At 40.9% G+C, this 13,243-nt stretch overlaps 1 protein-coding gene across 1 annotated transcript; it reads right to left on the bottom strand.

Annotated features, from left to right (window-relative positions):
* Nucleotides 1-10,165: 10,165 nt before the first annotated feature.
* Nucleotides 10,166-11,999, bottom strand: LOC124044118 (ankyrin repeat and SOCS box protein 9-like). Its single transcript, XM_046363588.1, has 4 exons — nucleotides 11,760-11,999; nucleotides 11,555-11,634; nucleotides 11,083-11,190; nucleotides 10,166-10,455 (listed from the first exon to the last, which is right to left on the bottom strand). The coding sequence occupies exons 1-4, from the start codon at nucleotides 11,851-11,853 to the stop codon at nucleotides 10,258-10,260; spliced, it is 480 nt and encodes a 159-aa protein (XP_046219544.1). The 5' UTR covers nucleotides 11,854-11,999; the 3' UTR covers nucleotides 10,166-10,257.
* Between the last annotated feature and the right edge of the window lie 1,244 nt (nucleotides 12,000-13,243).

Below are 13,243 nucleotides of genomic sequence, written 5' to 3' on the forward strand. Positions count from 1 at the left end.
CGGTGAAAGTGCAGAGAGTTACGGCAATTTACAGAAATACTCATCATAAACATTAATGAAAATACAACTGTTATGCATGGAATTAAAGATATACTTCTCCTTAATGCAACCACTGTGTCAGATTTCCAAAAAGCTTTATGACAAAAGCATACCATGCGATTATATTAGGTCATTACAGAGTCACAGAAAAACACAGCCGTTTTTCCAGCCAAAAGAGAGTCACAAAAGCAGAAATGGAGATAAAATTAATCACTAACCATTGATGATCTTCATCAAATGGCACTCATAGGACTTCATGTTACACAATACATGTATGTTTTGTTCGATAAAGTTCATACTTATATCCAAACTTCTCTGTTTACATTGGCGCGTTATGTTTTGCCACGTTAATTTACAGAAATACTCATCATAAATGTTACGCATGGAATTAAAGATATACTTCTCCTTAATGCAACCGCTGTGTCAGATTTCAAAGAAAGCTTTACGGAAAAAGCACACCATGGAATAATCTGAGTACAGCGCTCAGAGACCAAAACAAGCCATACAGATACCCGCCATATTATGGAGTCAACAAAAGTCAGAAATGGCATTATAAATATTCACTTACCTCTGATCTTCGTCAGAATGCACTCCCAGGAATCCCAGTTCAACAATAAATGTTAGACTTTTTCAAACAAAACTATCATTTATGTCCAAATACCTCCTTTTTGTTCGCACATTTAGTACAGTAATCCAAATGCGTATGCACTAGGTCCAAACAAAGTCAAAAATGTTATATTACAGATCGTAGAAACATGTCAAACGATGTACAGTGGGGCTAAAAAGTATTTAGTCAGCCACCAATTGTGCAAGTTCTCCCACTTAAAAAGATGAGAGAGGGCTGTAATTTTCATCATAGGTACACTTCAACTATGACAGGCAAAATGAGGAAAAAAAATCCAGAAAATCACATTGTAGGGTTTTTAATTAATTAATTTGCAAATGATGGTGGAAAATAAGTATTTATTCTTTCTATTCATCTTTGACTAAATACTTTTTTTGCCCCACTGTATATCATCAATCTTTAGGATGTTTTATCATAAATCTTCAATAATGTTTCAAACGGATAATTCCTTTGTCTTTAGAAATTAAAGGGAACGGAGCTAACTCTCACGACTGGCTGAGCACATGTTCTGCTGGCAGACCCATGACTCAATCAGCTCTCATTCTCTCCCACTTCACAGTAGAAGCCTGAAACAATGTTCTGAAAACTGTTGACATCTAGTGGAATCTGTAGGAAGTGCAATATGACCCCACAGACACTGTGTATTGGATAGTCTAATACTTGAAAACCTACGAACCTCAGATTTCCCACTTCCTGGTTGCAATTTATCTCAGGTTTTAGCCTGCCATATGAGTTCTGTTATACTCACAGACATCATTCAAACAGTTTTAGAAACTTCTGAGTGTTTTTCTATCCAAATCTACTAATTATATGCATATCCTAGTATCTAGGCCTGAGTAGCAGACAGTTTACTGGGCACACTTTTCATCCGTACGTGAAAATACTGCCCTCTACCCCAAAGAAGTTCCCATCCAACTGAAGAACTCCATTTAACCTTGTGCAATACCCTAGATGCAGTTGCACCCCTAAAGGAAGGATGATAACCCTACTGTATTGTAAATTATAACTTTTCAGAGAGGTAATGGAAAGGTGATCTGTACTCTCAGAAACCATCATACTAGGCGGTGTGAGTCTGGGATTCTAGTCAACTTTCCCCATTCTAAAATAAAATATTAGGTATCAGAGATTGATCCACCTTTACCTTTTGTTTCAACATCTCCTCACTCTTCTCTCTTGGGTTATTATGAGGTATACAGTGGACCACACAAAAGCGAGAGAGAAGGAAATCAATATTGCAGTCTGGCTAAGTGCATAACCTCTCAAAGACCCACACTTCTGTGTCTCCAAGCATCCATTTCTCTCCCAGCGATTGGCTTTAGTTTTCCTTGACTATCTTGATTCATGGCAAGGCCCTGGGACGGCATCTCCCAAAGGCTTGATTGAACGCTGATTTGAGGGAGATGGGAATAGCCTGAGTGTAATCGTGTTATAACCTGTTTGTTCAGAAGAAAATCCTTTATTGTGTCTAAGTATGGTACTGTGCTGTGTGTGTGTATTAAATATTTGATTAGGATCCCCATTATCTACTGCTAAAGCAGCAGCTACTATTCCTGGGGTCGAAAACCAAACATAAAACACAACATAATTGATCAATAAGGGGTATTCTGCCCTTGAGTTGTGTTCCCATGCAAAACTAGACAGATAGCTAACAACTAAGTCTTCAATAAAACTCCCAAGGCGTGACTTTTCTTGAATGAATATATTGAAACGTTTATGTTGTGAAACTGCAAAATACAGAAAAGAATATACTTTAGTGTTCAATTCACACCGACATACTGTAGCTGTACATTAAACATTTGAAGTTGCATAATACAAAGCACGTGCTAAGGTACCATGCATCTGGCATGATGCCAAACCATATATCTAATTGTTAACCATATGGTAATTGCTCCTTTCATTACTCTAATAATGTATAACCATCTATGTAGAATAACAAAGCATATTACACTAGAAACAGTAACAAAACTACAGTATTGTATATTTTACAATTCGTTTGCATGAGCAAAGTAATACAGCTAACGACATACAAAAGGCATTGCAATTTGTGAGTAAATGCAACCAACATTGATATGTAAGAAACTCTATCAATAACAAGATTATCATCATTAGCTAAATGCTTGAATCGAACTTACAAACAAATATTTTTCCAAGGCTGAAGCGTGACAAGAAATAACTACATTGAAAGACCTGCACCGTAGCGTTGCTTGTAGCTGCTTCTTTGCGTGCAAAACAAATTCTGAACTTCCCGTTTGCGTTGACTTTCTAAGTACCAGAAAGCGCCACTAGGGGGCAAATAACACCATTGAACACAATGAAAATCCAATTTAACCATTGTAATAAAATAATCTGTTATCTTCTAACAGGATGGCAGCACAAGGGGTGTGGTATTTGGCCAGTATACCACGGCTAAGGTCTGTTCCCTGCACGATGCCATGCGAAGTGCCTAGATACAGACCTTATATACCACGGATGTCAGCCAATCATTCAGTGCTCAAATCACCCAGTTTATAATACATAATACTAAACAAGAACATTACAAGGACAGAACTACATAGTGTGTTCCTATGTATTAACATGTATTTACATAATTGCATGAATAGATGAACGCATAAATGGGTGTACGTATCATGGATGCATATTGACATTCGGGGCATGTTCCAATATCCATGAACATTGTTTGAACAAAAATAATTCTGTTAATTTGGCATTCATTTAGTAGAACTAAATGAATTATTGCTGAGATATAGTCACACCACTTCATCGATATCTAGATAGACAATGAACCCTGCTCTCCTTTTTTACATAAAATGCTGAGATATATTCACACCACTTCATTTATATGTAGATATACAATGGACCCTGATCTCCTTTTTACATAACAAAGTCCATGTGTCCACAGTTCCTGTTCTTTCTTCAAGTGACAGTAAACATATTCATTTATTTATGTACAAATGAATGCATAAAATCTCAAGTTCTCTCTTCTTTCTCGTATCTTTCATTTTTCAAGATATGGCACAAACAATCCCATCAATCAACGTTCACATTTGAGTGTTTGTTCTCTGTCCAAAGATGCTTGTGTTAGGGTGCCACCTATGGACCGAAAGTAGAAATGCATTGAGATATAATTTTTTCTTTTCATTTTATGGATGTACCCAAATGATCTGATTGGTTGGTACAGCAGGTATTGTTTCAGTTCTGTGAGGATCTGGAGACTATTGATTGAACTAAGTCTGGCCTTTCCCAAAAATCTTCCTGATGGACAGTTGGCACAGCTGCATCAGACACTCGTGGCCAGGCATCCAAGAAGAAACGGATATCATTTAGAAGACGTTTTCAGGGTTAGATGTTGTAAATGATACAAGAACAATGTAAATAGTACCAAAATCTATTACTATATCATGGTATCATAATGCAAGAACCAATAACCATTTCACAAACACCAAGTGTGTTTGTTGTGTGTGTGCAAATTTACAGCTGATCGCTGTGTGCCTATGGTTTAAATAATGGAGGACGGAAGACAGGGTGGTGCGGCACGTGCCGCTTCTCATACGAATGCTGTTATTTTATCTAAACCATCAGGTCTACGCCGACCCCAGCTAAGTAACTCATGCAAAGAGTTAAAGCACAATTATGTGTTTTATCTCCAGTACTTTGCCATGATTGTCAGTTATGTAGCTGCTCTACTGATAATCTCAGTGCGTCCTTGCTGGGATGACAATCAATCTACTGCCAGAGAATACCAACACCAAACACATTGGTTCACCGTTCCACGGGACTGGACAGTACACAGCATACCAGAATGTTCTGAATAATGACCAAGTCTACCTCGCTCCCTATTCCACTGAACCGCTGGGCGTAACAAACACAAGTCCAACATTTATCGGAAACTGTTAAACTACCTGTTCACTACCCTCCTGCTCTCCGGGATGTGCAACTCAATCCTGGGCCTAACATCACCGAGCCAGCGATACTCACCGGAGTGGAAAGCAGTGGATGGCCTCGCCCACTGATCGTTGCTGCTGTGGAAGTGGGTGAGTGCTATGGTCCCATGGTTTCTCTCGACTCACCCGGCTCCAGGATAGATTTGGACTTTTCAAACATACCCAAGTCACTATATGTGATCCCTGACTCTGCTTCTGGTACGCAAGGTGTTTTAATTAGTTCCCCGCATCCAGTGCAGGCGGGAGGGATTGTTAATTGCACTACCAAACTGCCCCTAATCAAAACGGCCTAAACCCAGCAGTCAGAAAACACAGAAAATGTAACCTTTTTCAATGTGTCAATCACTCTCGAGTCATCTGGGACCCATGTGCCTGGCTACAATGTTTTCAGGAGAGACAGGATTGAAGGAAGAGGAGGGGGTGTGATGATTTACATTAAAGAACATATCTGATGTAAACAAATTGAGTGGTCATGTGATAATGAACTAGAATGTATTGGTCTGAACGTTACACTGTCTCCCCAAATGTCTTTACCCTTATTGGAATGTATAGGCCACCTTCCACCAAAAGTCTGTTTTTTGATCAGTTTAATAACATGCTTAGGGAATGGGAATGTGATTTTGGGAAAGAGATCATCTTAATTGGAGATTTTAATATAATTTAGGAAGACAAGTCTTGTAGGAAAACCCTCAAACGGATCACTAATACCGTTGACCTTACAAAGCTAGTTAAAGGGGCCAACCAGGGTGACTTGTTGCTCTAAAACACAGATTGATTTGGTGTTCAGTAATAAACCAGAGAGAGTGACTAAATCATTCAATATAGTTACTGGGCTATCTGATCATAATCTTAGACAGCCAGAAAGCTGTCTAAGAGCAGGTTTAACCTCTCTACTGTTAGAAAGCCGGATCAACTAAGAATACCTAAGAGTGAATTAAACTATTTTGAAAATTTATTTGAGGGAATTAACTGGAATGATCTCTTGTCCTATACAGACGTGGAAGCTGATAGTCAAGTTTTTCTATCCACAATCCAGACTACAATAAATGGTTTCCTCAAGAAAATCAAATCCAAGCCTTGCCAATAGAGCACTCTTCCTTGGCTAAATGGAGAAATCTGGAAATTGATGAAAGAACGAGATGATGCTCTAAAAATAGCCCTAACATCCAAATTAGAGCATGACAGACGTAGGTTTACCATGTTGAGAAATAAGGTGATGAAAGAAATCAGACAGGCCAAGGCAAACATTTTTATGAACATAGTTGGTGAAGCAAAGGGAAATTCTAAATTGATCTGGGATAATCTAAAAAAGTTAACAGGGAAAGACCATAGTAACACTGCAAAAAGACTAGAAATCATGGTGAATAACAATCTAACACAGGATGCAGTCGAAATAGCAATAGCCTTCAATTCCTACTTTATTGACTCTGTCAGGGTGCTGACACAGAACCCCTCCACTGGTTTCTTGGGCTTAGTGCTAGTGAATGACACTCAACCTAAGGGAGGTTTCTGAGTCAAAGGTGAACAAGGTGATTAGCTCACTAAAGAACTCTAAAGCCAAAGATGTGTTTTGGCTGGACTCTACCTTTCTTAAAAACTACAAAGAGTCACTCATTGGACCCATTACTAAGGTCACTAACACATCTATTGGTCTGGGGGTGTTTCCAAGGGTAATAACGGCCATCTTTAAATCGGGCGACCCTGCTGACGTGAGTAACTACAAGCCCATTAGTATACTACCTGTGGTGTCAAAGGTTGTTGAAAAGTGTGTAGCAGAACAACTGATTGCCCACCTCAACAACAGCCCCTTCACATTACACTCCATGCAGTTTGGCTTCAGAGCGAACAATCCACAGAAATGGCCAACTGCTTTCTTCTGGAAAATGTGAAGTCCAAGATGGACAAAGGGGGCGTTGTTGGAGCTGTGTTTCTGGACCTAAGGAAGGCTTTTGATACTGTTAACCATGAGATTCTCATCACAAAATTGTCCAAGTTCAACTTTTCCCCCGATGCCTTTAGATGGATGAAATTATACCTTGAAGGCAGAACTCGGTGTGTCAGAGCGAGCAATGAGCTGTCGCCCACTCTTTGCTATGATGTGGGCGTGCCCCAAGGGTCAATACTGGGGCCCCTCCTGTTCAGCCTATACATTAATGATCTGCCTTCTGTCTGTACTGGGTCTGAAGTTCAAATGTATGCAGATGATACAGTGATATATGTGCATGCAAAGAGCAAACAACAAGCTGCACAAGAACTCACTACTGTAATGGTCCAGGTTACAAAGTGGCTCAGTGACTCGTGTTTGCATCTCAATGTGGAAAAAAATTGTTTGCATGTTTTTCACAAAGAGGGCAACAGATGCTACTGAGCCAGATGTCTATGTGTCAGGGGAGAAGCTCCAGGTGGTATCTTATTTTAAGTACCATTGTCACGTTCTGACCTTAGTTCCTTTGTTATGTCTTTGTTTTAGTATGGTCAGGGCATGAGTTGGGTGGGTTGTCTATGTTCTATGTTTTTCTATAATTTGGGATTTCTGTGTTCGGCCTAGTATGGTTCTCATTCAGAGGCAGCTGTCAATCGTTGTCCCTGATTGAGAATCATACTTAGGTAGCCTAGCTAATTTCCGATTTATACTCAATTGTTTGACTACAGAGGTAGCAAAACTGTACTTCAAATCTATGATACTGCCCCACTTAACATACTGCTTGACTAGTTGGGCCCAAGCTTGCTGTACAACATTAAAACCTATTCAGTCTGTCTACAAACAGGCTCTCAAAGTGCTTGATGGGAAGCCCAATACCATCATCACTGTTACATCCTCAGAAAGCATGAGTTCCTGAGTTGGGAAAATCTTGGGCAATACACCGACGCATGTCTTGTATTCAAGATCCTAAATGGCCTGGCTGCCCCTCCACTCAGTATTTTTGTTAAACAGAAAACCCAAACATATGGCAGCAGATCCACAAGGTCTGCCATCTCCCTTAAGGAAAAGCACCTTTAGTAAATCCGCTTTCTCTGTGAGAGCATCCCATGTCTGGAATACACTGCCATCAGACACACATAACTGCACCACATATCACACTTTCACAAAATGCATGAAGACATGGCTAAAGGTCAATCAGATTTGTGATCATAATCCCTAGCTGTGTATTGTCGCTTTCCATGTTGTCTGTAGCTTGTGAGGTGTGGAAACACTGTTGCTTTTATGAATTTTGTCTTGCTGCTTTTTGTTCTATGTTGCTCTGTCTGTATGCTATGTCCCTCTGTGTGTGCTCACTGCTCAATGATTGTCTATATTGTAATTGTTCTTAATAACCTGCCCAGGGACTCCGTTTGAAAATTAGCCGTCTGGTTAAAACCGGCACTTTTACTGAAACGTTGATTAATGTGCACTGTCCCTGTAACAAAAAAAAAACTCTAACTAAACTCAAACATGTATGATGGGTTTAATTTGAAGTATACAAGCAGTTCAAAACAGCAAAATTGTCACGGCTGTTGAAGGAACTGGACCAAGGTGCAGCGTAGTAAGCGTACATTTTCTTTATTAACACAAAATGACGCCAAACAAAACAATAAACACTACAAAACCAAACCGTGAAGCTCAACCGCTATGTGTCCTAAACAAAGTCAACTTCCCACAAACACAGGTGGGAAAAAGGGTACCTAAGTATGGTTTCCAATCAGAGACATCGATAGACAGCTGTCCCTGATTGAGAACCATACCTGGCCAAAACATTGAAAATCATAGAAACACAAAACACAGAATGCCCACCCCAACTCACACTCTGACAAAACCAAAATAGAGACATAAAAAGGATCTCTAAGGTCAGGATGTGAAAAATGTTGTGTATCAGATAGATACATTGGGGGACTAGCTACCTCGTCTGTGGCCCAGCACTATTTTCTCCACGGGGCTGTTGCAAGAGGCGAGGTCCGGGGGTTGATTGCCCTGTGTGTCTCTGCTGCTGCAGTCAGCCCCATGCTCCAGCAGAACAGACATCAGCTCAGGGTTGGACAGACGGGCTGCCGTGTTCAGAGGAGAGTCCCCAACCTTACTGCTGTTCACACTAGCACCTGACCAAGAGCGTATATTTATGGATATTGTGTGGAACATGTATGGATTTTGTATGCACAATAAATGTCATATGAGTGCCTAAGGTGAATAAGCCTCAACCTACACTATACAGTACTAGTCAACCCTCATTCCAGAGTTTATCTTTATTTTTACTATTTTCTACATTGTAGTATAATAGTGAAGACATCAAAACTATTAAATAACACATGGAATCATGTAGTAAGGAAAAAAAGTGTTAAACAAATGAAAATATATGTTATATTTGAGATTCTTCAAAGTAGCCACCCTTTGCCTTGATGACAGCTTTGCACAACTCCCAAACTGTGGTAACAGTTTTAGGAAGGCCCTTTTCTGTTTCAGCATGATAATGCCCCCATGCACAAAGTGAGGTCCATACAGAAATTATTTGTTGAGATCGGTGTGGAAGAACTTGACTGGCCTGCACAAAACCCTGACCTCAACCCCATCGAACACCTTCTTGTTGAATTGGAATTCCGACTGCGAGTCAGGCCTAATCGTTCAACATCAGTGTCCGATCTCACAAATGCTATTGTGTCTCAATGGAAGCAAGTTCCCACAGCAATGTTCCAACATCTAGTGGAAATCCTTCCCAGAAGAGTCGAGGCTATTATAGCAGCAAAGGGGGGACTAACGCCATTATAATGCCCATGATTTGGGAATGAGGCGTTCCACACTACTGGTCATGTACTTGATGTGCCGTGGCTATCTTGGTAAAATGTATTATATACAGCAGAACCTTGTGATAGAAGCACACTGGTCAATGTCTAGTCCAGATTCTACAGTATCTAGACTAGATAAATGGAAGAGAATCCACTTTCATACCTAGCTGAAGCAATTTCTTCACAGTGCTCAGATGCTGATTGGTGCAGGCAGTGTAGAGTGGGGAGCCTGATTGGTCAGTGTGTTGATCAACATCTGCCTCGTGATGAACCTGAGACTCAATGCATTCTGGGTGACCTGGACAGAGATATCTTCAAGGAATAAAGAACAGTGCGTGGGATCTGCTTTGAAAAAGTGCTGACTCTATCTAAATCTAGGGAATGATACATCTCATTACACAACAAATTAAATCAACGTGACCATGGCTTAACAAATTGCTCTTGCTCCTAAGTATTACAAAAAAGGAAAGATGACAGCATCTCCCATAAATTACTGCAACAACAGTACATTCTTAGGTAATGGTGCTCTTTTTTATTTTATATAAGCTGACACGTTTTGACTTTCATCTTTGTCAAAGTGCTATAGCTACTGTATATGAACCTTTGAGAGAAGAAAAACACGCATCGTGATCCCTTCATTATGTTATTTTCGGCAACATTTTGTCATCTCTACGGGGTTTTCCCTTTATTACTTTTGGGGAAAACCGGGGAATTTATTGAAACTGAAGACTGCACTGCAGTTTGTGCAGTCTTCAGTTAATCACGTGGCTACCTCCTTGGCTGACGCACCACTGATAGGGTTGCAAAATTCCAGGAACTTTCAATAAATTCCCCGGTTTTCCCCAAATCCCGGTTGGGGGTTTCTCGGAGTCTGAAGAGATTAAGCAGAGGATCTGTCTATCTATTAGGAGTCTCTCCTTCAGAATATGACCCCTGATCTTTGGCTGCGGCCTGGTGGATGGGGGAGGCTGAGAGGCTGTATCCTTCGGGTAAGGCTCCGTGCTGGAGGAGCAGGGTCACACAGGCCACGTGGCCCCGGGCACAGGCCTCTGACAGGGGGGTGGTCTGCTCCAACGTGGGGACGTTCACCTGGTACTGCAGACAACAACATGCACACATCAGCTCTACTGAACAGCTCTTATTTTACATCCAATACATCTTGCCGCATCCCTCTCCCATCCTATCAAAACCAACAAAAGTACTGGTGATAGCCTGCTGAGAAGGTTAACACTCCACTGTCTGTCACATTGTAAGCATACTACTGTGTCAGTGTGTCTAGGATTGGTATTGTATACACTTACATGGAGAGTGCATGAGTAGTTTTTCGTTTTCGCTCAGTGATTTCTTATAACTAAAATGTAGTAGACTATTTAACAGTTAGGTTATTGAAATGTGACTTGTCACTCAGCGTACAGTTGAATTCAACAGTAGGGCTATTGTTGTCTACAAATTTGTGCTAATAATGTCAAAGTGTCAAGGATTGTGTATGATTAATCGCCTAATATCTTCATAATCTAACCCATATTCAGGGTGGTCTGCCTTTTCTTGGACTTTGTTTGTTATACATTGAGAGTGGTCATTTGTAGCTCAGTTGGTAGAGCATGGCGCTTGTATGATTAAATTAAATCAAACTCATGTCAATAAACATATATACAACCTTGTGTTGTGTGAGTCTTAAAATCAGCCAGAGATGGTGCAGATAGAGTGGAATTCCTTACTCACATTTGCCCCATTTTCTATCAGTAACTTGGCACAGGCAGTGTGTCGCTGCAGACAGGCTCCATGAAGGGGAGAGACTCTTTCTAGAGTGGCCAGGTTGACACACGTTCCCTGTGACGAAGAAAGAAACGTGACAACAATAAAACATCAACCAATCCTATTCCCTCTGCAATTACCTCAATCAGCAATAGACAGACATTTTTACGCTTATTCAGAAATTCCACACCCATATTAAAATAGCTTTGAAATGTGCAGCATTTCTAAGATGTCCGTTGTATAATACTGTGCTTAAGTGATACATTCCATCTACAGTCCCATTCTGCAGATGATGGTAAGGCTACTGTTACTTTATAAACAGAAATAACAAATATCAGTTTAACTGATGCCTGCAGGCATGAGCTTGCATAATAACGGTTGGCTCCTTGCCAGTCCATATTATAACATATTATAACAGGCCTGGCTGTGCCTTCCTTACCTGAGCTATTAGGTTTCTCAGTGTGAGAACACGTCCATTGTAGGTAGCATCATGAATGGGGGACCAATCTGACTCAATATCTTACAAAATAAAAACAACACGCATAGGATCATTCACAGATACATACATAAATGAAATAGCCAAAGCATGGATATAGACAAGTGGATACTTTGTCTATCTCACCAAGCAGTCTACTACTACTCACCACTCATCAAAGGGTTGGAGAGAAACACAACAGATCCAGTCTGGGTAGCATTTTTCCTCTGGTTGTCACTGCTGTGTCCTGTGGCCTGTCTCATTGTTACCTACAGAGTTCCTCAATTCAGACAGCAGTCTAGTAGTCTGGCTGCACCCTCGGTTTTGTAACATCAGCAACTGGACTGTCACCTGTCGCTGGTGTCAAAATGTATCTGTACCCCTGTCCCTGAACTGTTTTTGGGGTGTTTTTGGCATCAGGCCCCAACTCCAGAGCCTGTGATGTCATTTCCCACCAGACTCAGAGTCTGCGATGCAGGAAGTGAGTTTGAATGCCCTGCTGGGCTGGTTTTTACAGTGCACATGGTGCTTATTAAGATCCACTGGTGGGGCAGAGAGAGTGAGTGGAAGCCTGTCGAGCAGGTTCCTAACTTGACACTGTCATCACAAACAGTCCACTCAAAGACAGACCATATAAATAATATACGGCAGTACAATAATAACAAGATGAACATTCAACTCTTATAAGACAGGTCCAGTATAAGAGGGAGGGAGAGAGGGAAGGAGGGGGCTTGATGAAGAAATATAGAGGGGGAGAGGGGGAAGGAGGGGGCTTGATGAAGAAATATAGAGGGGGAGAGGGGGAAGGAGGGGGCTTGATGAAGAAATATAGAGGGGGAGAGGGGGAAGGAGGGAGCTTGATGAAGAAATATAGAGGGGGAGAGGGGGAAGGAGGGGCTTGATGAAGAAATATAGAGGGGGGAGAGGGGGAAGGAGAGAAAGAGAGAGTTGGGACTGGAAATATACATAGACATCGCATTTGCAGTGATATGTTTGTTTTCATAGTTTGGGTTATGGTGTCAACACCCTGTGTGACACACACTTTGCCCTCTGAGGAGGAGTTGGATACAAACTGTAAAGCCATGGTTTAAATGGAGTACTTTTCCGTGAGTGGCCGTTCATCAGCTGTAGATGCAGAATTTAGGCCTACTTGCAAGTTTCCAAAAACACGTGTGTTATTGGAAAGAAATGCAGTTCAAATAGCTGGCTGGATAGGCTTCTAAATGGCAACATTTTACAAGAAGGAATTCAAGGCTCACAGAGATTTGCAAGAGAGAGAAATTTGCTAGAAACCATTTTATGCTCCCTACTTTTTCCATTTGGAGGATACAATGTTGTCTTAGAGGAAATACAACAGAAATACTTACTTACTGCATTGTGTTTTTTTTATAAAGCCCTTTTTACATCAGCAGATGTCACAAAGTGCTATACAGAAACCCAGCCTAAAACTCCAAACAGCAAGCAATGCAGATGTAGAAACACGGTGGCTAGGAAAAACTCCCTAGAAAGGCATAGGGAGAAACCTAGGGAGGAACCAGGCTCTGAGGGGTGGCCAGTCCTCTTCTGGCTGTGCCGGATGGAGATTATAAGAGTACATGGCCATTAAGGCAAAATTGTTCTTCAATATGTTCAATTGTTCATAGATGACCAGCA

The sequence above is a fragment of the Oncorhynchus gorbuscha genome, linkage group LG09, assembly GCF_021184085.1.
Source record: "Oncorhynchus gorbuscha isolate QuinsamMale2020 ecotype Even-year linkage group LG09, OgorEven_v1.0, whole genome shotgun sequence".
Taxonomy (NCBI): domain Eukaryota; kingdom Metazoa; phylum Chordata; class Actinopteri; order Salmoniformes; family Salmonidae; genus Oncorhynchus; species Oncorhynchus gorbuscha.

Excerpts from the sequence above, each read along its gene's own strand:
- LOC124044118 (XM_046363588.1), bottom strand. The coding sequence starts at position 11,853 with ATGAGACAGGCCACAGGACACAGCAGTGACAACCAGAGGAAAAATGCT. Across the intron at positions 11,635-11,759 it reads CTCCAACCCTTTGATGAGTG|ATATTGAGTCAGATTGGTCC; the intron begins GTGAGTAGTAGT and ends TTATTTTGTAAG. Across the intron at positions 10,456-11,082 it reads TGATAGAAAATGGGGCAAAT|TACCAGGTGAACGTCCCCAC; the intron begins GTGAGTAAGGAA and ends TGTTGTCTGCAG.